The 25,732-nt window shown below is 37.6% G+C and overlaps 1 protein-coding gene across 2 annotated transcripts in view; it reads right to left on the minus strand.

Moving 5' to 3' along the window:
• The window catches only part of SEMA3C (semaphorin 3C), a 118,089-nt gene that overhangs the window by 27,109 nt on the left and 65,248 nt on the right, over positions 1–25,732 (minus strand). For both annotated transcript variants that reach the window (XM_059847441.1, XM_059847442.1), the window contains 9 exons: positions 24,410–24,570; positions 22,020–22,082; positions 20,577–20,696; positions 16,680–16,770; positions 12,771–12,890; positions 10,869–11,011; positions 8,752–8,866; positions 6,423–6,492; positions 3,576–3,720 (listed from right to left, as the gene is read on the minus strand). In XM_059847441.1, the coding sequence (XP_059703424.1) occupies positions 3,576–3,720; positions 6,423–6,492; positions 8,752–8,866; positions 10,869–11,011; positions 12,771–12,890; positions 16,680–16,770; positions 20,577–20,696; positions 22,020–22,082; positions 24,410–24,570 (1,028 nt within the window). The remainder of the gene's footprint in view (positions 1–3,575; positions 3,721–6,422; positions 6,493–8,751; positions 8,867–10,868; positions 11,012–12,770; positions 12,891–16,679; positions 16,771–20,576; positions 20,697–22,019; positions 22,083–24,409; positions 24,571–25,732) is intronic.

The raw sequence follows: 25,732 nt of genomic DNA on the forward strand, positions 1-25,732 counted from the left end.
GGCTAAAATTACATAAAATGAATCATATTCTGACAGACATGGAATCTCTCTGGGGATATCTGAGTCATGTGTCCAACCTACCTGATGATCTGCAATGCTAGAATTTGGGTTTTCACCTCCCGGGGCATCCCCGTAACCACAGGCAGGAGTGCCTGTTCTACCCTCACTGCTAAAAGCTGCTCCATATTGTGCACCCAATAAACTACTCACTGGGCATACCAGGAAACAATAGAGAGGGGACTTCAGCCTAAACACAGGCTTTAGAGTCATCTTCTGGCTCAGTTAGGAGTTAATTATTTATACAAAGTAGAACAGCTCTGGTAGGAGCTCTTAAAAAGAAGTTGCTCTGGCATCAGTACCCTCCAGGAAGAAGAACCAGAACCCAGCTCAGACATGGGCTGTTTCTTTCATCTGACATCCTTGCTGATTTATTTTTCTGGGCTCATATTTATCCTAAGGGTTTAGTTTTGGCTCTCATTAGAAAAGATGCTCTATGTTAATGCTCTAGGATTGCTCACAAAGTTCAATTCTTATTATCTTGCTTGCTCTATCCTCTCCGGCATATTCATCCACATTCCAGAAAATGTGTATGGAACTATCTGTAAAGATTAGCAATAAATGCTTAAAAAAGAACTGCATTCATCATTAGCAAGATTGGTATTGCTCTGCCAGACCTCAGTTCCTTTCAAGAGGGATTCTGTTTCACAAACAGTTCAAGTTAAACTTTTCTGTCTCACATAGCTCAATTAGAAGTCTTTCTCTGATACTTCCAACTCTTCTGGTTTTGAGCTGGAGTCATAAGATTTTTGTCTGTGAATTCTTGCAAAAATGTCTGTGCTATGATTCACACCAGCATGACCCTAAAAACTTACATTATATCATTGTTCCGAGCAAAGCTTTTGCAAACATGTTTAATCAATTAATTCTTTTGCTAAACCAGTGACAAGCAAAAGATGATATTGAAGAAACCCATAAGCTCTCCCTTTCCTGGAGGGATTGAACGGGCATCCTTCACAGCTCATTCAAGAACTTGTCTACACAATTTTATGTTTACACTTGATTATCAGAGCTCTTTAAAGTACAGCATATTCTCCAATATGCTGTAGGTACAAAAACTATTTCTGTAAACTCTGAAAAATGGAAACTACCCTCAAACATCACTGAGTTTAGTAGCAAGCTGCCAATTATGTATTTCTTTTTCCATAAGTAAGTTTTGCTTGTGGAGAAATAAGAAACCACTGGTATTTAGTGAAGGCCAGCCAAACACTGCCGAGTTGATCATGGCCAAAAGAATGTATTGCTTCATTTAATCCTACTGAAGCTACACTGAAGCCTTCCCATTGTTTATCCAGTGTACTGCAACATGATGAACTTTCACTTCCACCCAGAGGTTTAGTATGAATATCTTTTTAGGCAACTGCAAAGTAGGATTTTCCATGTCATATAAAAAGCCATCCCTGTCTAGTCCAGCATCCCAGAAGTTACAAAAAAAGTACATTCCAGAGAAAAGAAGATCAAGCCCCACAGACTGCTAACTTGGCTAATCATTTTAAATCTTTGAACACAAGTTCTGAGCAGCGAAAAATCCCCACATCCTGATTTTTACAAATGCTTTAGTATAAGTGAAAAATAAAGTTTGTAGCACACACTGAAAAGTGGAATTTTTTTTGGCAGTGAAATAAAAGCAAAGCCAAAGGAATTTCATCTTAGAAAATATGACTTAGGGATACTGTGTTGTGGCTGAATCATGAGGAAGCACAAAAGCCGATGATCCAAAAATGAGCAATGGTCATCTAAAGGAATCTCTATGAGCTATGATCTAAGAATTTATCTTCCAATTCAGAGCTCATGGGCATATCTGGAAAGTGCACATAGTTTCTGTCACCATGGTAAATGCAAATCTGATTTTTTTTCGCATTTCTGTTGTGTTGCCCAATTTCTTTAGGCCCATCTGGAATACCTCATAAGCCTCCATGAGGTGAACCAAGAAAAACATGGCAGTGGTTGAGGAAACACATAGAAACAAAACACTCTGAAGCTGGAAGAAACTCTGAAATGTGACTAATGTGAAACTTGCTGTTTAAATGGGTCCTTTTTTTAAAGCCTCAGTGCACTCTTGAGATTAGAGCTGTATGAATTAATTGCAAGGAAAGACCAATGCTAGCATTAGATCTTAGTGGAATGTCAGGTATTGATTAGTTAATTCTAGAGATCTGGGAATGTAAAGTCCTGACTCTTACAGCCAGCAGCAACAGCACTAAATTGTCATGAAGAATTGTGTGAACAGGGATTGTGTGAACAGGGAGAGCTATTCCATGTATCTGAGCTATTCTATGTATGAGAGAGAAAGAAAAAAAAAGAAAAAGATTTTGCAGCATAAAGACAAATCAGACTGAAATAGCGATACGGTTAAGGGTTCCCACAGGGACTAGCAAAATTAAAATAAAATTTAATTTCCTGTGATGAATGGAAAAGCACCAAAGCGTTAATCTAAATAATATAACTGTATTGTTGAGAAATAATTTATGATTCTCTGCATATTTATTTTGTTCTGATACTTGAGAAACTGTAAGACTTCATAGGAGTCAACACACACCCACACAACCATATTTCATTTAGCAAATATGGATTCAGAGATGATTCTAGAGAAAGTTCATGCATTCTTTATTAAAGCTTGAAATATCAGATGTTACATTTCTGCTACATATAAATTAAGAATAGTTAAAAAAGGTAAGTAAATAAAGAAAGAATAAAGTGGATTAAAAGCAATTTGTATACATCATGAATTGAAGAGTGAGAAGAAACAATAGTTTTGTTTAAATATTTCATGAGATACTTTTACACAACTTGGAAACAGAGCTAGCTCTAATTGTGTACAGAATTTATTGGAAGATTATAAATACAGAATTTATTGGAAGATTATAAATGAAAGGAAGTTGTGAAAGCAAGGCACACAAAAAGCATTCTTACAAGGAAGATGATGGTGAACTGCACGGCAAGAAAATGCTTTTATTTCTAGGTCTCTCTTCTAAGATTCAGAACCTGGCATGGTATGACTTAGTCAAGTGACAGGTTCCAGAAACCTTGTTCTCTAAATCTCCTATTACATCTCCTAAGCACCTGAGTAGAGGTGCAAGATTCTAGAGAACTAAAGAAAATCCAAACAGACAGAAGATAGACTTACAGACATTTGGATTCAGGCTGTGGAACACACTAACAATTCTATCTTTGCAAGCTTGTTTATTTAGCTACATTTTGCTCAAATGTTCCCCCAAAATGGAAATGCACTTGCAAACAAGGGAACTATCACCTAATGAACGAATTCTTATCACCTTTGAAGCAGAAAGAGAAAGAACAACTAACACTCTACATGACTTTTTATTCTTCCTAGAAGACTTCCAGACACAACATGATTTGCAGTTGAATTTGCAGATAACTTAAAAGCAAATAAAATAGTCATGAATTGTAACTGTCACAGTCACATATAGACTTTTCTCCTGGAATAAATAATATTTATTTATGCATTAAACAAAGACAAGCAATTGGCAAGACTGAATAAACATCTTTGTACTTACGGTGCCAGGTCGTGGGTATGGAATTCTGCCCTGATATGGAATCAGCTGGTGGTTTGGGCCCTCCTTGTGTGCAAATGGTCCATTGAACACAGTCTGGATGTCAGACAGATGATACACACACACAGCTGAGCCCTTAAATATGGAGCTGGAAGACAAGAGAAAGTTAGCATTGCAATCTACCAACTTTTTTACAGCTTTTCCATAATTTTGCATGGTCCAATGATGAAAGATACCTCTAACATAAAATTGTATACAATTTATTGCTTTTATACGGATTTAAAACATTTTAAATCAACTAATCTAGCTGCCCAATATGCACCACTACTTTTTAAGACTTAGCACCTTTCTGAACAGTGAACTGAAAAAAGAGAGAGGCAGGCACTACCCTACTGGTGCAAAAGGAAGATTGCAGATATTTCCTAATGCTAAATATAGAAGAAATATAATCTGGCTCCAGTTAAATCAATGGCAAAAATATTGCTGACTTCAGTGAGGCAGGAGTTTTATAAACTTTGTACTGCCAAGCTCAGCACAGGTTTCCAGAACTCCTACCAGTATATTAACCACAAGATCTCCATGAGCCTCTTAAAATACATGGCTAAAATATTAATCAAAACATCCAGAGCAATTACAATTGTCTGGATTATTATAATCAGTTTCCAGCTTTTTTTTTTTTTTTTGCAAAAAAATGGGGACAAGATGTGGTTGTGAAGGAATTACTCCTATATAGTCTTCAAAACCACCCATAAAACTGGTCTTCTTAAGACCCAAGTTTGAAGCTTCCTGAGGGAAACCCAGGGATTCACCTAAGAAAAGGGCATGTTCTTCCCACTGCTCTAGATTCAGCCATGGGTCCAGGCAGCACAAGCCCTGAATGGTCTCCATCACCTCATGATGATGAAGGGAACTAGGGGAAAAATTTCCAGACTGATACTAAGGCTGACTACAGTGATTAAGCTCCCTCATTTTTCCTCTCGCTGCATGCAAGGTTTGTGGTATTTATTTTTAAAAATGGAAACTCCAGACAGTCTAAAATCTGCCTAGTGTTAGCTGTAGGATGAAGATAATCCAAGTAACTGTTTCCAATTGAAGAAGAAAAAACACTCCAGAAAAAAGCCTGAAAACATTACACATAGTGTCTAAACAATAGAAGTGAAATCCACATTGCTCTCAGCTATATATGGATTAGCAGAACGAATCTTTTACATGGATTATGGTATTTGTGGAAATTTTACTAGGTATTAATAGATTTTGAGCAATGCATTTAGTCTTTCCAGATGTTTTATGTTAGATTTACAGCATATTATGACACTGAGATAATTTAGTTCAGTATTACTCGGTTCCCGTCTGCATGATTTAGATAAAAATGCTAGTAGCTACTACTTCCTGTGATGTTTCTCTCTTGCTACTGTTAGGAGTTGGAAGTCTACAGAGATGAAGATACAGGAGCTATTAGGGAGTAAAATCCCTATGGTTTCTGTATTTAACTGGGTAACATATTTAACCTATAGTTGAACAAAAATAAAGCAAGACTAGACTAATGCATGTGCAAAAACTTCAGTAGAGAAAGAAAATAGCTTGAGAGCCAGGAAAAAGGGAAGATTTCTCTTGTCACCTTATACATTCCTCTGATTAAAATCTTACTTCCACTGACAAATACCAAAATTACGTAGAAGTATTTCCAGTTCAGACATGTTTCACCCCCAACCTAATTATAAGTGTGGTTTTACTACTAAATATAAACTCATCCTTTTATATTTTTGTGAAATAGGAATTATAGATAGCACCTAAGTTTACAACTTGTGTAGTGGGTTTTTTTTCCCCCAATTAAATATCATAGAATCACATTCTCCTATCATATTTACACATTTGAGTAAGCAGACCCCTATATCCCAGTGAAAAAAAGTCTTGGAGAAAAAAAAAATCGGAAAGGATTTTTTTACTAAAAATTGCCATTAAAGGAATTATTAATAATAAATTACATAATTTTCTAATTTGAGCAAATTAATGAAAATTTTAAAAAAATCTCCATGAAGACTTCTATGAATGTAAGAAATAACCTATAATCTATAATAAATAATAACCTCTAATCTAAATAATAAAGGGTAGCACATCAGAAATCAGGGGATAGTAATCAATTTTACTCTTTGTTAACACTATGCAGTGAGGGCAAGATGAAAAATAAAAAAAAAAAAAGGTAGTGGTGGAAGAATCTGTTGGTCCACCTGTGAGTCTTGGTGGAGAGTTTCAGCATAGTAAGCCATATCAAGGTGCTTCCACCACCCTTGGGAGCTCAGTAAATGCTTTCTAAACCAGACAGTAAATGAATACAACTGACTGGAAACAGGGGGCTGCAAGGAGGTGACCAGATGCCACCTAAGCTTGTCCTTTTGTAGCCAACTGAAGCCAATATGGTTATTTACCATCTCTGTGATCATCAGCCAGCTGAGAGACTGGAAATGATTTGCATGAATTCATGTAAGATAGCCTGGTTTGATCCTTCAGGGTGCTGGATGTTCTTCAGGAGGTGCTAAGTGCTCTCAGATGCCACATGAGTTCACTGCCTTGAAGTCATTTAGCTTTCCACTGCTGAGCAGTGACAAGTGGCCCTCGATGGAAATGTTTTCCCAGTGGCAGCTGACAGTATGTCAGGAAGCAGTTTGCTCCAAGAAGCACAGCTCTGACATAAAAACCAACAGCAATGAGACTGAGACTCCTGCATGCAAACCACAGCCACGGCAGACACACAAAATTGCCCAGCACAGCCTCATCCACAAAATATCAGTTTCACCTTTCATGCAGAAAATTAGGCAGTTCAGGTAATTTTTTTCAAATCTCCATGTTTACCTTGATGTTGTAAAAATTCCATACACGAGCGTTGTTCTGGGGTTATCTGTCTCTAGGAGAAACACATCCTCTGTAAGAAAGAGAAAGAAAAACATTTTGAATAGTAAGAAAAACTTTATTTTCCAGTTTAATTGATGATTTTAATCCTTCTAAACTCAACAGTAGTTTTATCTCAGACTTGAATGGGGAAAAGGAGATTTTCCACATGAACAGATCATATGTGCATAAATCTAGCATTTAAACACTCAGAAACAAATTTGGAAATTAACTCCATGCCCTCTAGCCTTATGGAGACAGAAGGCAAAGAATTTCAAATACATTCAGGATCTATGTCACACATTTTTCTCAGCTGTATCTTGTTTCAGCAGGTTGTTAAGCAGTAGGAAAACATTTAGGTTGCACTCGGTTAAAGACAAAGAGTTCCCATAGATGGATGTAATCAAAACCAGGGAAATTAGGTGTTTTATTGTCCAGAATGCACTGAAGTGCCCTAACTAGAGCATTTTCAACATGATATGAATGTCAGACAGCTTTGCAGTAAAGACTGTGAGAGATGTAAAACTCCCATCTCCTGTTGTGTAGTGATTTATTGACTGCACTGTGCAAAGCTGTACCTACTCACTGAAATGAATTTACCCACTATTACCTCTGATCTGCTGATTTTTTTTTACACTTCAGTGAAAACTACTTTAATCTCTGACAGTTTCTCTTTACAAATGTTTTTAATAACTATAATCATGCTACCTCTTAAACTTAATTTACAACTCAAAAAAGACTGAACTGTGTGAGCTTTTTATCACAGAATATGTTCTTTAGCTATCCATTAATTCATGGGGCTCTTTCATTTAACCTGCTGAATTTTTTAAATATTCTTTTCAATATGTCAAAAGCAAAAGACTTCACCATGCAGAACTGGAAGTGTTATACTCTCCTGAATTATACATGAACACAGAAGCATGTTTGCTCTCTCCCAGTTTTCTGAATTTCCAGCTGTGACTGTATTCTTCCTCTTTGCTAGGGAATTGTGCTGGGAGCCCATGCTGAGAGCATTGTCTCCTATTCACTATGGCCCTACATATTGTCATACAAGAAACTAAAAGCAGTTATCCTACTGCTTTGTTGAAGAGGAGGGGGTTGGTAAATCACAGCTCTGAAAGATGAGCTGCTGTGGCAGAGCTGAGGCACTGAAAACTTCAGAAAATCAGTCCTCCAAGCACCTAGCACATTCTGAGCTAGAGCAAGTTAGGATCTGCTCCTAGGCCCAATCAGGTTCCATTGAAACCCTCAATTAAAGCAAGTACCCCAAACAGTTGAAAATATATAAACTCAAGAAGACTCCAAACCCCATTTGCTATGGTGGGAATCAGGAATAATAATAAAGAAAAGAGAGAGGATACAATGGAGACAAGATCAGAACCAGATGCAGACCCAGTGCAGGGCACATTAGCTGCTTATAATATTCACATTCACATTCACATTTAATTTACATTATATTTATATTTATAGTTATAGTTATAGTTATATTTATATTTACAGGTATATTTATAGTTATAGGTATGTATAGATTTATATGTATATTTTATGTATTTATATTTATAGTAAAGCACATACCAAAACTTCAAATACATGAATTTAGAAGTATGATTTTGCACATCTCAACTACAGAAAACACAGAATTTTGAACTTTCTGGTAGTGTTGTAAGGAATGTAGGTATCAAGCTATGCATCTATTAATTCCTTCATGAAAAGAAACCTCTTGTGATTGCTCTATAGATTCCGCATTTAACATTTACAGTATTTTGCACGCTGAAACAAAAATTTTTATGACTGAATATTCCTGAAAAATAATACTATGGATAGTGCTATTGCTAGTGCCACTAACAGGATTTATCAGCATTATCTGGAATTATCAAACTGATGACTCTGCCCCTGTGATCAAAAAATAGAAAAAATGCATTATGGAAAAGCTGTATGTTACACAGTGGTATAAGAAACAGTTTCAAAGGGATGTCAAGAACCCTCTATTGTAATCCAAGCTAGTAGCAAAACATAAGAGTCACTTAGATGTTTTCTTCCAATAATTATTCCTTTACATACATCATTGTTTTACACAGTCAAGATTAATTACCTTAATTACCTTATAATTACACAGACTTACGAAGAATTTATTTTTGCTGTCATAAAACTGCCAGGGGAATTTTGTCATGGGCTTCTAGAGCTATGATTTCACTGTTAAAAACTTGACTAAGAAACTGAATGAAAATCAGTCATTAAATATGCACAAGGCATAGCATTTAGATGAAAGTTTAAGGAATGTTTTCTGTGATACCTAATTCATCAAAGTAAGTTTCTGTTCCATCTTCATCCATTACTGAGCACACAAGTCTTGCTTTCAAGAATGTTGTCCACTTGTTCACGAGACTGCGCTGACCACCTGTGTCATTCTGGAAAGGAATATTATTTTCAGAAAATAGGAAATAAAACACAGCTAACATTTTACTGGGCTTTCCCACATTTTTCTCAGGTTAATTCATTATCTAGATAATTATCTGGTAAATTTAATATTAAAAAATAGATAGGACTAAGCCAAATCCCCTCATCTAAGCATTCTATATGCAGAATAAACCAAGAACTAGTTTTCTGAGTGGACTTTCTCTGCTAGGCTAGCAGGATTGGAGGGTTGGGCAGTAGATTTTTGTACACCAGCAATCTCTGCTGTTATGACTGGAAGTGACTGTGGAGCTCTACATCACTCACTGACACCCAGGATAAAGTCCAGGCTATCTCTAGAAGGTCTCATGGTTCTATGCAGGGATGTTTTTTCTAGCCCTGACAGCAGCATAGCTGCGCCTGACCTAGTGAGAACACTAGCCCATGAGGTGGATGCTCTGAACAGTGTTCAGCAATGATGGCTAGTGTGAGTCAAGCTAGTGATGCACTGTTGCAAGTCTTGCTAGCTTGGTCCAGAGATGGCTTGTTCACAGCTCACTCATGGATCTTTCCAATTTCCCATGGTCCAGGGTGGGAACTGTAACTGCCAAACCAGGTGATGCAGCCCTGAGGTGACAGATCCTGACCAACTGTGCTGATGAATGCCTTATGTAGGAGCAGTGTCCTCCAAACTGCACAACAGGATGTCACCCAAGAGAAAAACCAAAATGTAGAAGCTTCTGAAATGGGATTTCAATAAAGTGCTGTGCATGTGTCACTGATGCTGCTGGAGTTGGTAATCCAACATTTGGGGTGACTCATAAGGAGACTTTTCTATGGGTAATATATTTTGCCAGTCTTAAAGATGTTAACACATGAATATGATGGTATGTGTACAAGTACACAAATATGACTGGCTCAGATTTATTTTAATTTGCCTTGGGATTCTGCCACTGGCTTCAGTGTAAGTCTAAAAAGGCTCAGGCCTTTCAAAAATCATTTGGGCTTCATCATAACAGTAAAAAACCCAATACAGCCATAATTGTGTGAAATGTCTTCTTGCAAAACCCAAAAAGGCCTTTAGGCACTCTCACTAAAATACAGAGAATGGAGATTATAAAAGAGATCACATGCCTCAGCATATTGCCAGAGAAGGACAAACACCTTCCCACCCAGGTACAAAAACATCACAAAGCATCAAATTCTAAAGAAAACTCAAGTTAAAGACAGGGACTATATAAACACTCACAATGAACTTCGTGAAGCATTTCAAAAGAAGGAATGAATAGGTTAGCAGCAATTGTGCATTTATAATTTTTCTCTCATTAAAAAAAAATTGATTTCACCAGAGATATTAATAGCTGCTTCAATAATTTTTCATCTACAGTTGATTAGAGATACAAAAAAAAATGAAACAGAGACAATGAGGAGTGCTGTGAAAAAAAATTAATTATTGCCCAGGAATAGCCACAACTCCTGAATTTAAATTTCCTGTGCACATTTTTAAAGTTAGGCTCACACATGCATCAATGCAAGCAAGCAGAAAGAACAGATGTAAAAATGAAAACTGCATTTGAAAGTTAAATCCACCAGTTTAAAAGCTTGGTATTTCTGATGTGCATTAATTATTTTGAGTGTGTACGTGTGAACGCCTTCATTGCTTGAAGTTCATTTTTATTAAGAAAACAATGTGTCTTATTTGTGCTAAGGACAGCAAGTTTGAAAACTCAACTCTGGTAACTATTCTGACTCAGTCAGAGAAATACACAAATCCCTGAACCTCTACACTTCCATATTCTTACACATATAGTTAGATATATATAACCTGCAGTTAGATATATATAACCTGTTCAGACCCTAGCTGTGAGCTCAGTAACAGCTCTTCTTAATTATGAATGGTGACACAGAAACAGGAAATTTTGTCAAACCAAAGGCTTTTCCAACATTTAGTCTTTTAGATTATCATGTCACACTAGCAGTTTATCCCAGCAACCTGGTAAACAAAACAGTTCTTACTGGGCACACTCTTGCAATCATTGAATGAATTTGCTTTGTGCTGCCGCTGTTGTCTGTGAGTCTTTCCTTGAAGAAGAAGTAGATTTTGGCATCATTGGGGTCAGTGCCATCTGGGATAACATGAGCATCCACAAAAATAGGCTCTGAAATGAAAAAGTTTACCGGAAGATTGAAACCAAAAGATGTATCAGTATAAACAATGAATGATTTGACATTTACTGACTGCTTCAAGGAAGTGCTGAATATACCAAATATCAACAGGTAAATGGCTCCATGCTGGTAGCCATATGTGCTTGCATCTTCAGACTTTATTTCACTGCAAATTTTTGGAGGAGCAGTCCAGAAACAATGGTATTGGATTACTGCAGAGACCCAAAGACTTTGAGGAAGAAGGAAGAATCAGTGTGTTACCTGGGGCTCTTAAGGAAAGTCTCATTGAGACAAAACTTAAAAGTAAGCTGGAAGAGCTTAGGAATATAACAAATAAGGTCCACAAATAAGAGAGGAAAACAATTTGTGTAACCCAGAAAAGGAAAAGAGGGTAGGCAAATGCTTGAGCAGCATTTGACTTCGTACCAGAGGCTGGAAAACATAATCAAATGTATGTGTAAAACACTACAAAGGAGAATTAGGGAGAGAACAAATTAATTTATAACCTTAATAGCAAACATATATTGGACAGTGCAGGAACCCTCAGAATACCTCCTTTGACTGAAGGAAGAAGTGGCCCTTCTCCCTGCATGAAGGTTTTGTCTTTTCAATGATCATGCAAGACTGCTTGTTCAGTTTAAGTGCAGTACAAAGTTTAAACAATCTGATACAAAGGTTGAATGTCTGACATAAAACTCATTTTGAACTGCAGCATTTTTTTTTTCACATAAGTCTATTCTCAATTAATATAACAAATGTCATGACTCTGGCTCTAAAAGAACATGGAGATAAATTGTACTTTCAAGTACCTGTTTTGAACAGGTAGATTTTCCAGAAATTAGACATTTTTAAATTTTCTTTTTCTCTAATTCATTTTAGGATGTGCATGTTAGGGTGCACAGGTAAATGTAAGAATGTATAAAAATAAAAAAATTAGAGAGCAGATGTAGTTTCCCTTTCATAGTGAAATGAATTTGTGAATGAAATCTTGTGATTTCATTGTAGTCACAGCCAGACAAGAATAATAAGTCACCATAAAAAATATCAAGACAAAAGCACTGTAACTTTTTACTTTAATGTATCCAAAGGCTTTTTAAATCTGTAACTGCTGCGTTAGGTGGTTTATAACCTTTCATAGCTACCTCTGCTCAGAGGGGTGACTACCATTTTAATTTAAATTGGTTTCATTAGAAGGAGTCTTCTTACCAGCGAAGACAGGGAGAATTTTCACAGTGATGTCAGTGAATCAAAGAATGATTCCACTCAGAAATGAGTTTTTGACTTCTCTGACAGTGGGACACTCTTCTGCACACATTTTGAATGCAAGTAGTGGTGAATCTTCTGTGCAGAGATGGATCACCTTGAATTATCTGAAGCTGGTGGCTTAGAATCAAACACTGACTTAAGGCAATATCTGATTAATTACAGGTGAGGGCAATTCTCTAGAAATCAGACTGCCTCCAATTGCCATTGGAAAGGCTTTGATACACTTGCCCCCAAAAGAGCTTGGTTCAGCCGTAATGCAGAAAAAGGCCCTCAGGTAGGGTGGCCTAAGAGCTTGGTTCCTGCAGAGATCCCTCTACATCTGTGCATTGTCTACAGTTTCTATTTACACACATTTCTTCATGGTTCTTCTTCATAAATTCAGTTCAGATACAAGCTCTTTAAAATATAAGGTCCTTTTTTTAAGCAAAAGAAAAGCAGAATCTCTGTGACACCCATTAAAACTCTGATAAATTAAAGGCATCTCACCACTCAGCCACTTGGAGTTGTGCTGGTCAGTCCTCACTGCATTCCTCCGGGTTAGACTGCGAAAAATGGCTGCATCTGTCCCCATGAAATCAATATACATTCCTGAAAAAAGCTCTTCATCTGTAAAGAATTGAAATGGAGGGAGAATTGTTATGGCTTTTGGGAAAAAAGAAAAGTTTATTTTAAATTTATCAGCTCTTTATTTACACAGTAGTCTATACAGACAAATAGTGGGTCATGGGAATGAGGTTTTCTCTGATTTACAAAGACTCCAACTAGAATGCATGAGAGTCATCAGATTTTTCTTAGAGACTTTATGGAACTGTACCACTACCTGTCACAGCAAAGCTGCATACATTGGAAACCATTCTTGCTAGGAAGTTTAGTTGCCCCATTTGTACTGCTAAGGACCGCTGGAGAATCAGCTAGTGTTATCAATAAGTACCACATTCAATATATTAAGCATGCACTTCAAAGAATTCAAAGAATTTTTTTTTTTTTTGTTGTTACGAAAGTAGTTGAAGTGACTGGGTTGAATTTATTGCTGCTGTAAATTGGCACAACATCTATTGCAGATCAGTGCCAATTTTTACTAGCAGCATTGTTATGGCTGCCCCAGGCAGCCTCAAGCTGACTTCAGTATTGCAGAGGCCAGACAATCATATCACTGAACTTTACTCAGAGTAATACGGAGCAACAGTTTTCCCCTGTTGTGTACTTGGTTCTAAGTACAGGGTCATTATGCTTGAGCAGAATGAGACATGCAACTCCTACATTAACAGAACTAGGAGCTTCTGCTCCTTGTGCAGGGCTTAAAACTCAGCCCATCAGTCAGGATATCTGTTTGTTTCAGTCTGTGTGTGTGCATAAACATATGTATATATAATTACAATTATAATTACATATACTATCATCTTCTACTCTGTGAATAACCAAGCAATTTCCACTGACTAATGACAATGGAACCCCAGAGTAGAAAACAGTAGCTAAAATAAACTCTAACTCTCAGAGTGGGAGCGGTGGCTGAATACATTCCAGTACAGCTGGGTCCCTTGATTGATGTTTTTGTCTGAACTCTTGGACTACCCAGAGAGTGTGGTCAAGCTGGCAAGAGTCACAAGCTCAGAAATACTTGAGGCTATTTTCATGCTGTGCGTGTGTGTGTGTGTGTGTGTGTGTTCATAATCAGCATGGAAGACTATTGAGAAGCTCATGAGAGGATCAAAACTCTGGAGACTTTGCTTTTCTGCTGCTAACTTGGAGCCTGAACTGAACCCTGGCAGGGCATCCAGCAGCCACTCTTCTGCTCTCACCTCTCCCCATGATGACAAGATTCTTACACAGGGGATTTAAGCAATTTACTTGCTGCATGTTGCTGAAGCATTTACTTCTGGAGCAGGTATTGACAGAAGGATGTTAGATCTAGACAAATTTATAAATGATTTTGTAAATTTGCCTCCTTGCCTATATCCATCAGAACTTTATTCTTATTATGAAACAAATTGGCTGAAAGAGATCAGGTTGATGGTTCTCACTAAATGTTATGTACAGTCCTGTGCATACACATATACATACACACTTCAGAACAGTACTACACTATGCAATTTTAATCCTATTATATATCAACAGTATTATGTCTTAAGCATTCCTAGTGTCGGCTTGCTAATCTTGTATCAGGGGAGATCCATCAGTTCCACTTCCTTCTGGTAAAATCCTTAAATTCCACACAGTATTTGCTCTGCACAGCACAATGAGTTCACTTTACTTCACTTTGATACTGGGGGGAATTACTGAATTGATGAGGTATGTCTTTTTTTATAAATATCTCATAGTTGTGGTGGGGAGAAAGTCATGCATCCTGCACACTAGTATTGCCAAGCTGCTTCAAGGCACTTTTTTCATTGCTTTGATGCAAATGTATCTCTGTACAGTGGCAAACTGTACAAAGTTCAAATTTATTTTTATAGCACCACTTTCCTCTTAAAGGTGAATCAGCTTTCCTGCTTTATTCTAGGCAGGTGATGCCCAAAATGGTCAAGAAGTTGCATCTATATTTAGAAAGGGTTATTTTATTGTGGAAGAGTTAGTTGGTCTGGTGGGATTTACTATGTTCTGAAGCAATGGGAGGGAATTCCTCCTGCAGAAAGCTCAAAGGTGAGTCCAGTACATTGGCTCAGTCCCCTCATTACATCATGGGCTGAGACTTAGAAAATGGTCATGTTTCTGGCATGGATGCTGAGGCCAAATTCACTAGAGCTTAAGGCTTTTGAAGTGACTGGACTTTCAACACAAAGTGTAAAACTCAATCTGGGGACTCTTTTTAAAAGGAATTTGACCTTGGTGGAATAATTTAAACTTTGTAGATGAACTATGCCATGAAAGATAAGACAAACTCTAGAGAAGGTCTCCTTCGCCACATAACAGAGATCAAGGAAGACAATGAAAAGTCTATTTAGATGAACAAAGCTGCCATAGATCTAGGAAAAATCAGCTTACTGTACAAACAAGAATTCAAAACCAATGTTCTTTAATGTTGGTATATAAAATCCAGAAGGAACAAGGAAAGGAAACGGGGAAACAGTCACTTCACTTAATAATACCAGAATGGCAATGAGTAGCAGCGGACTCATCTTTCACTGACTTTGAACAAACATTTTCTTTACACAGTGAGTGTCTGTAAACACTGTCCCTAGATCACTGTTGAGATAAAGGTGTAAGTGCAGCCAAGGTTCAGAGAGATGTCTAGGTAGCATTTACCTGTTCTCTAAAGGTGTTCAGTTCACATCTCTGTGAATAGAAATACTTATCCCTTTGTACTAAATGTATATCCAGGAATCAAAAAAAAAAAAAAAAAAAAAGAAGACAACTTATATTTTAAACAGGCCATATAAGACAGACTGTATTACGCTTCCCTTAAGATCTACAAGACTTTAAAGGAAATACTTCACACAATATGTACTTGATGTAATTGATTTCAGAGAAAGCTGAATGGCAGAAACACAGAACATTGCTCCCTGGTAAATCTTGGGTGAAATACAGAGTATCTGTGTGCAGTAAGTTTTATTTACTAAGAAGGTCTCAAAAATCTGTGCAACTGCTGTTCCCTTCATAGCCAAAAATACAGCAAGGAGCAGACACGTTGAAAAATCAGGGCTTTGGCACTGGAAGTGTGTGAACACACAGCAAATGTGAAAGGTCAGGTTACACTGAGTATGTATTTCCAGCTCGTCCTGGTAGAAAAAATGAAAAGTATCTTTTACAGATGACTTAGGCTGTACAAAGTGTATTCCCCCCTTTCAGTTTTCTCGTAGGTGTGCAACAAGCACAGCAGAAATCCTTTATTTTTTCACTTTCTGGCCTTTCAGATGGAAGAAAATAGCAAAACTGGTTGGGTATAAAGCCAATTGAAGAATGAAGAGCTTTACCATAGTTGCTGGGCTCTACAGCAGCAATGACAACAAAAATGAAATTCAAAGCATCTGAAGTCTTCAGGCTTTCTTCTCCTAGCTACTCTGAGATTTTCAAAATAATTATATAAGACACAAGTGCTGTCTAGGATGAACAAGGTCAGAAACCATTCAAGTATAAATGCTGGACAGGGTAATGCAAAGCTGAAACTATTCCTGGGAAAAAAAATGTGTAATCTGGAAAAGGGAGAACCTTTTGTTTCCTGTGTCTCTCTCCCCCTTTCAATAACTTATTCCTGCATTTCATTTGTCCACCTACCTTAAGCTTCACACACGCCCTGAAACACAGATTGACCCACCCCTTGTGCCCATCTGCCAGACAAAAGGCACTGCTCCTGGGAGGCTGAACTCTGTGTCCAGCTCCCTTGGGGCATTCCATCAACCCACCCTCCACATGACCACATGGGTTTAGACCCCAGCAGCCTGGGGTACCTTTACTTACTGATCATAACAGACACTGTGTTCACGTTAGGGTTGAAAGAGCAGCGTCCCTTTCCTGATTCACACTTGGAGTCGATCTTGAAGATTTGTTCCTGCAAAGGAGATTTGTGTGTCACTTCTCATGTCAGAAACCATCAGATCTAAGCTGGTCTTTATGCCTGGCTGTTTGCAGCATTAGCAATGCTCTATTAACAGTGCTCTACTGGGCATTTTCCTTGTACTGTTGGTATTGTATTCAGAATTCCATCATCTTGTTAGATAACATTGACACATGGTTATTATCAAGACTCTTGTTATAAATTCAAGACACTGAATCAAAAAAATGTTCCCTCTGTCTCTCTTAAGGATAGGTTGACTGAACTCTGCAATAATATCCATGGAGATTGCTTCTGTGGTTTTGAAGTTATTTATCATTTATTTTCTGAATGTATTGGTGTACTTATAACTGTCTAGGACATTGTAATTAAGCCACTAGAACAATAATACAAGTAAAATAAAAATCTCTTATGACAACTGTCATTAGATTATAGCATAAATAATTTAGTCTTTACTGAGTTATCAGACCTCTAAACATCCCCCAAATGACACTTATTTTCCTCAATACTATCTCTTGGATTATGTGTAGAGCTCCAAATCCACAGTGATAAATGATTTATCTATACCTCTTATCATAGCCTGAAATCTCCTGATTTTTTTTTTTTTAAGAAATCCTGGTACAGGGATTTTTTTTATATCTTATGTACTTTATGAACAGGAAATACATTTAGCAAAGTAGAAGCAATTTGGACTACAGCTTAAAATACAAACAATCTGAAAATCTTTATAAAATCTGCCCATTTTGGTGCAACTCTTCACTTCTTGGTTCCCAGTGATACCACCACAGTGTGCTCAGCAAGAAATTACTCAGGCCCAAGCTCATTCCTTAAAAACTGCAGTCAGTAATGGCAGACACAAGCTGACCCAACACACACTGACTCCCCCACACTGTATTCCAAAAGCATCTTCTTAAACTCCTACAACAAACTCCCAGTCTTCAATAAAAGGCCAAAAGACCCAATTGCAAGAAGAAAACCTCAACAACAACAAATAACCAAACTTAAAACATTTCAAAAGAAAAACGTAGCTGACAAAAATTCCAAAGAAAGGCTTCTGTGAGGTAGATGCCAACAATTAGTTATTTGAGAAAGGGCAGCAACTCCTGATATTCCCTTTACCAGTTAATGTAAATCACAGGGGAGTGGGGATGCCACACAAATCCCTAAGCAGCCATTTGGCACCAGCAAATTGAAGATTACACCAAGTTCAAGTGCACAGCTGCAGCAAGAAGTTTTCATATGACTGCTCCCTCTCTTTCCCCCCTCTTCTGTTTTGCCTAATTAAATCTCAGAGATCTTATCTATTGTTTCAGTAACAAGCGCTCTAAACATTGTTAAAATATAAGTATGAAGTTTCTAATGTGATCTTGGGTGGTTTCTTTGTTGTTTTTTTTTTTTTCACTTCTAGATTATATGCAGCTTGACTCTAATCCATGTTTACTATATTAAACCACCACTTACCAATTCAAAATGCCCATTACTCCTCTACTAAACTAGCTCCAGGATTACACTTGATTTTCATATATATTAAAATACTAGTTAGTCTATAATTATTTCACACAGGGATTACACATCCTTCTGTTTGCATTTACTTTGACATTAGAATATATTTGGGTGACTAAGGGAGTAATTACCAAAGACCAAAGTATTAAGTGTGCCAAAGAAGAAAATTAATTGTTTTATACCCTCTGTTTCAGGGAAAAGAGCAAAATTTTGCCTCATCGATGAAACCCCCAAATTTTGTGAGTTTATGTGGAATCCTGGAGACAGAAGAGCAAAACAGGCCCAGTTCTTATGATTGTTGGATATGACTCTGTCAGACTTTGTAGCTTCTAGAGAAAAGCAGATGTGCTTTCTAAAATATTCATTTTGCACGTGCAAAAACAGCCTTTTGTGCATTGAAAACTGGACCATATTGAAGGTGAAATGATACAAGCAGAGGAAAAAATGAATTTTCACTAGTCCCATCAGCATTACATAGCTCCTCATACTGCTCTATCAATTAGTCATGCACAGATATATGCAATGAGTTCAGAAGGAAATTCTTGGGTTTAAACTGTTATGCTTTTGTTGGCCTGCACAGTGATGGCTTTGAGCATGAAGTGCCTACGGTCAAGTGTCTCACAGACTCCAGACGTCTGAAACAGCAGTTTATTTAATCAATTGATCATAGGCATGAGCTCTACAGACAGGCTAAGTGAAGCTGGTTCTGCTTTTTCAAGCCATGTATCTTTACTTTTCATTTAAGAAATTTAACATCTTGCATCATCTGGAGATGTCATTTCCTGCCCTCCCCTCTGTCCCAATCTCATTTACAAACAGTCTAAAATAATGAGAGTCAAACTTCTCTGGGCTGCAATACCAGTACTTAAGATGATAAAGAGCATTACATTAATTAAAGACAAATGAGATCACCGTTCCTGTTTTAAATGATTTTTCAAGAAATAGAATAATGCTGGGGAAAGGTGAGCCCTGTTTCATAATACATCAAAATAAGTCAATGCAGAATTTTTTAACTAGGAGGATGGATTTACTTACTTAGTTCTGCTCGCTTCTGCTTTTAAATCCAAGCCTACAATCTCTACTTTTAGATAATTTAGTAGCATTGAAAGTGCAGTGATTGTGAGTGCATGCTCTGTTAAGGAAGCTGGAGCCAGGTAGGGATCTACCAAAAGTCACTGAGATCATACCATGCAAACTGACTGGGAGGAACATTGACTAATCACCTCTCTGGCAACCTCTGCAGCAATCTTGGATCTTGGCCAGAATTCTCATCCCACTCCCAATTAAATCACTGATGAATTTCTCAGTGTCTTCCCAAGAAGCCAGCCCAGCTTTTAAAGCTGCCCTCACATGGCAAAGCTCCAGGCAGCACCCTCTGATCTTCCTTCCCAACACATCTGCTTCCACATTGTTCTGGAAAGTACACTGCACACCCCTGTGCCTGCAGACATGAATCTGACCCAAAAGCTACTGAGGTGCTGCCTCCTGCTTAAGTGCCTTTCTTTCTCTTTCTGGTTGCTTAATTTATTAGCTATTACATTTGCACATAAACAAACATTTCACTTTCAAATCAGGAAACTTGGACCATGTACTTCTGAAACATCTGGTACTTATACTGAAAATACACTCTGTGAAAATGATTATAAAAAAACTGGAGACCTATCTAGAAAAAGTATGGTGTTACAGTGAAGAGAAACTTACCAACTTCATCTGGGCACCATCTAGCGGGGCAAAACTTGTGCAGTAGGTTAAGTTCCTGTACTGGGATTGCATCTAGATAGTGTTAAACTGAATTCCAGCAAACCTAACCTGAATAGCTAGCCAAATTAGGGGCTTCTCCAAGGAACCAGTAACACATGGAAGCTATAAAAAGTGGACTTGGTATTTTACTTTTCATCTGACTGGCTGTTTCCTTTCAAGCGTTTCTTGGGCATTTTTCCACCAAATGGTAGGAATGAATTCACCAGACAACTTCACATAAAAAGTACTATCAAATGTATCCCACCATTTGGTATGACTATGGACAACCATCATATATTGGATATATATATATAGGTGTGTATATATATATATGTATATAGTATTTTGGACAACCATCATATTTAAGGCATGGCTTTTGATCATGGCTTTGCTTCTAGCTGGTATCAGGTCAGAAAACTGCGGACCTTTGCTCTTTTGCTATTTAACGGTGAAGGAACCAACTGGGACCACTGATTCTTGCATTTCCAAAACTTTGAGATTTTGCTTCACACCAGCAGGGTGGACCACAAAGTGAGGGGCCAGAATGAGAAGAGAGTTACCTCAGACCTGCGTCCCCTGTTGACGTAGACGCAGACGGGGCTGAAGGCGCCGCTGCCGCAGACGTACAGGTGGGTGCGGTTGTACGACTGGATCACGCGCACAAAGTTCCCACAGCCGTGCTGCAGGAAACACAGAGAACAGTCACTCCACAGGGGCAAGTGTTAGGAGGTGTTGGGAATTCTAGAGAATAGACTTGACATAGAATTTTAATAGCATCATGAAAACAGCTACTGAGTTTGCTGGTCTCTGGATTTGGACAGCTGCTTCTTTTCACATCATTTTGCCTGCTCTGGGAACTGGGATCTCTCTGATTGAGCACCACAGATGAGTTATAGAGGAGTCCACATTGCTCTCCTACTTCCACACAGCAATCCAATTTTCATTCACATATTTCTCCTGCATGAGAAGAAGCAGGACCTTTACAGGAAACCAAGGCGTAACCTTAGTACACTTCCCTAAGGACACCTCTGAAACAGTCTCTTTTTCCCCCTGATTTCTTCAACATAAATGGAGATAATTAAAAAGAAAGCAAGTCCAAATATCAGATTTAGCTATTTGTATAAACAAATTATTTCCATAGCTTTAAACTGAAGTTTGCAGTCAACTGTTGTTTTGTATGGAAGACCTACAGTGACATCTTCAAATCAGCATGAAAATTAAACCAGAATGTTAAGGGCCACACAGTTCACAGTATTTGATTTACTTTTTTTTCCTTCCCTTTTTTTTCTAATTCTTTCATTTTTTACTGTGATCAAGTGTTAATGTAGTTTACGTTGAAAATAGATTTTTTTTTATGAATACATTTTCTTACCCAGATCCCAGAACTGCTTTCATATTCCATCATCCAAACCTCACCCAAGACACTGTGAACTGCAAATGTTTTATGAGTACAGGGTTGGAAACTGTGCCAAAATTGGTAGAGTTAATCCTTGTTTAGCAGACTGCACTGGTTTGTTTACTTCTAAAGGCATTCACATTTTTGGTTCAGCAGGAGCCAGCACCACACAGTATCATCTGAAAACTGGTGCACAACTGGGGTTTTCAGACTGCAGGCAGTGGGTACCACCCACCCTCACAGTGTGCTCCTGGGGGGTGCAGCCTGTCAGAGAACTTCCACACTGTGAGGAGCAGCTCAACAGGGAGTGCAGCTTCACCCCAGGACATTCCTGGAAAAGCACTATTACCTAGTTTGATTAGTAACAACCAAAAAAGGGAGAAAATGGACACTGCATATCTTGTCCCATCTGTCAGAGTCTGGAGGTGAATTCTGTTTACATCACCTGATTTTCCAGAATTTCACTTGATAGACTGGCTTGCTTGCAAAGCATTTCAAAGGAAAACCAAACACTTCTTTCATTTTGCTTTGGCTGCACTCAAGGTGCTCTTACTTTTTTGCCAAGTACCTAATGTGTGTGTATGAGTGCATGTGGATTACAACTTACTGTAGGATCCTTGCCAGCCATTTTGCACTCCTCAACCTTGTTTGCTGATGCTGGCCAGAAAATCTGAAAGGAAAGAAGTATTATTCAAGCAGTATATTTATTACATAATTAAAAAAATAAACTTCACTGCCTAACATACATTAATAGATTAATATTTAGATATAATTTCTGCTTTGATTATAAAGAAAAAAAGGATTTTTTTGGATAACTAAAACTATCTTTGTCTTAGCATGCACTAAACAAAATCAAGGGTCAGGTCTTTGGCTGATATATATTAAGTTTATTAAAAATTTTTAAGGCAAATTAATCAATTTAGATTTGTTTCTTCTAAATAAGGGAGCTTTTTCACCACTATTGCCTAAATTACTGCCCGTCTTTACTTTTTTACTTTTACTGAACTTGTAGAAATTATTCACATTAAAAATCAGAAGACTAAAACATTGAAAGAAGGGTTCTTGTAACAATTTTTCAATTTTATCATCGAAGTTTTGGCTAGATTATGACAAAACCTACCTGAAATCTCAAGATTTCACATTGATTTCTTCCAGAAAGATTTTCAATAAATATTCAATGTCTAAATGCTTATCTGTTTATCTCAAACTGTAAATATTTTGAGCTTTTTCCATTATTTTTTTTGATTTTGAAATAGGAAAGACATCCATTACAAATTTATCCCCAGAAATCTAGTACGTGACAGAGCCTGATAACATTTAGCCTCAAGATAACACAAACAATATCATTAAAAGATCTCTGTGTATATATGTACACACACATACATACATGTAGAATTGTTGATTTGAATGTATATGTATATAGGATTTCTACAGATATATAGGATCAGCAAAGTGAATCTGTTGTTAAACAAACAAATGGAAAGACTGTGTGGAACTGCAGAGATTCATTCTGAGCCCAGTACTGGGTGATCACATTCACTGTGTGTTTTTGCTTTCTGTTGATTTTTTTTTTTTTATTTTTTATTCTCCAGGCCTACATAAGCTGTTGAAATGCCTCACAGCTTTATACTGCAGAAAATAATTCATGTAACAGAGGCCCTCCTATCTAATCAAACTCAGCACAGGATTAAACCCAACCTGCCAAGGACAGGAGGGGGAGTGCCATGCTGAGGCACAGCTCAAGCCAGGCCAGTGTGGCTGGCTCACTGTGAGATGGAAATTAGCAAGAAGGTCACAGAAGGTATTTCAGACCCTAGAAGGCAGCCCCATTTCAGAAGGAGATTTGGGTACCATTAGGAGGAGGGAAGGATGCATTCACATCATAGAACTAGAGGCATTTAATTTAAATGTGTAAGGTAGAATGAGCCTCCCTGGGCTCACTGAACAATCAATTCAGGTGGACAGGCATGTCCAGAGGGTGATTCAGAGCAAAGCCCTATTTAACTGTGCTCAATCACTCTCTGGCAGGGCCCCTCTCTCTCTCCTGACACATTAAAAGCCTTGTCTCTTAAGGAAGGCATTTATCTTCCCAGCTGCAAGCCAGGTATTGCTGCCCCTCAGTCCCTCTGAGGTACAGTATTAAAGCCCACAGATTAAAGGACTGGATGGGTTTTGTGGAACACCTTCAGGCAGGGATAGTCTAAAGACAGGCAAGACAAAGTCTGTAGACAGGCAATAGCTCAACAGCCAGGCTTCTGGGCACACAAGAACTTCTGCAGGTCACCCATTTCAAAAGCACAGAGGCTGAATTTCAGTTTTGGAGGCAAGAAAGGAATCTGTAAGCATTTGATAACATTATTATTTTCACACATAGTTGCCTATTACTATTTGGTGAGGGACCACAAAGTCCTTGGAAAACACCATCTCAGGAAGCGAGAGAAGCCGGAAAAAAGGTGATGTCGCGGTGCCCAAAACCCCAATAAAGTGTCTCAGCTACCCAACTGAAGGGCAAAGGCTGACACAGACATAACAGGAGACTGGAAAATAGTTCAGTGATTAGGGTCCAGAGCACAAAACATAAAAAATGTAGTATAAGATGGACAACTCTGTCCTTGCTTTTTTTCTGTATGGCCTGAGAATGATCATGGGTATCTTATTCTTCCTTGAGGATTCTTCTGAAAGTGCACCTCTGAACCATCTTGGAGAGAGGTGGACAATATCAAACCAGACAGATTTTCCTTGTGAGGCCAGGCCAAGCAGAATATTGCTTCACAATGAGCAAAAAGGTCACTTTTAAACAGTGTTTGAGGAACAGTGTGTAGCTTCATCTGCACTGTAATGCAGATAAAACATGTAATGCATAAAACAAGGATTAAAAATTTGATAAGGTGTGGGCATGCACCTCCATGTAAATTAATCAAATGCTATGCTTTTGTCTTAAAAGGAAAGGCATGGAGTAAAGCAACCTCAGATTCTCAGAATAAAACTGGAACTTACACTGAGGGGGTCTTGGCTTATATTGTTAATATTTAGAGACAGAATATGATCTTTACTCCCCACATAGATCCGATCCTGATCTTCATCCATCAATAATATCCTGTAATCCAGGGGGCTGTGGGATATCCTGTGATACTCAGAGGTCTTCGTTTCTTGCAGCTCTGAAAGAGTAAAAACAGTAGCATAGTAAAGTAGCTGCAATTCTTGCTAAATAAAGACATCTTTGGGCACAACTGGGGCCAGAGAGGGAAGAAAAAGCCTCATTGAACACAAGATAATAAAGCAATGGCTGAGGTAAAACAAAGTTTCTTTTCCAGTTTGAATACAATTATTTTGCACATTAAGTAGATAGGCATAGCTCATAAAAATCAGGCAGTGCTGTTATTCATTCACCTAATTAATTCTTATTTTAATGGATATTATTATTTACAGCTTTGGCTTTTAAGGAACATAATTTATTAAATTAATCAATGTGTTCAATACATTCTGAAGTTTATGACTACAGAAAACCCACAAGATCAATGAAAACTACACAAGAACATTTTACCTCCTTTTCCTAACAGGGGGCTTCACTAAGAAAAGGTTTTTATCATTTTCAAGGTCAAATTTTACTTTGTTCTTCATCATCATGTGTGGCGTACTTAAAAGAAAAAATTATTCAGTCAAGCCTAAATGTGTCTGCTCATTCAGTTGTTTGTTTACAGGTTTGGACCAAACTAACAGAACTTATTTTTCTACATAAAACTTTTTTCAATAAAGTGAAGTGAAAACATCCTTTGATCTCAGCAGTGCAGGATCAGGCCTGTTACAGGAATAGCATAAGCAACTGCAATATAAGTACTTCTTGCTGCCTTCAAGAAAGCTCAGCCTTCCCATCTTTGCCTGGCCAATATATTTTGGCCCCCAGTCAGATTGTTTTACTTTTCAGTAATTACAGAAGGGAGATTTCTCAAGAGCTGAGAGTGGAAAAATAAAACCTTAATAATCAATTTGTCTTTGTTAAAATATTTAACATATAATTATGCTTTCTTTCTTCATGAATATTAGGAGCGAATTGTGTTCCCTGTGTACTGTGTATTTATATTCATAAATACACAGTACTTATGAAAATGAGCTCTGCTATAATGTGTATTCATAAATGTAAGATCTGAGCCCAGAGTTCTCAGTTGCAAACTTTGTCTGGGACAATATGGCTTGTTGCTAATGGTTTTTTAAAAGCAAAGTTTTTTTGTTCACTCATTCCCTATGGAAAACAGTAAATGTCTTATACAAAATTAGTTGTCTGAAGCTATTGATATTTCATAAAACAAAACTCTCAAACCA

The sequence above is a fragment of the Haemorhous mexicanus genome, chromosome 5 (assembly GCF_027477595.1).
Source record: "Haemorhous mexicanus isolate bHaeMex1 chromosome 5, bHaeMex1.pri, whole genome shotgun sequence".
Classification (NCBI taxonomy): domain Eukaryota; kingdom Metazoa; phylum Chordata; class Aves; order Passeriformes; family Fringillidae; genus Haemorhous; species Haemorhous mexicanus.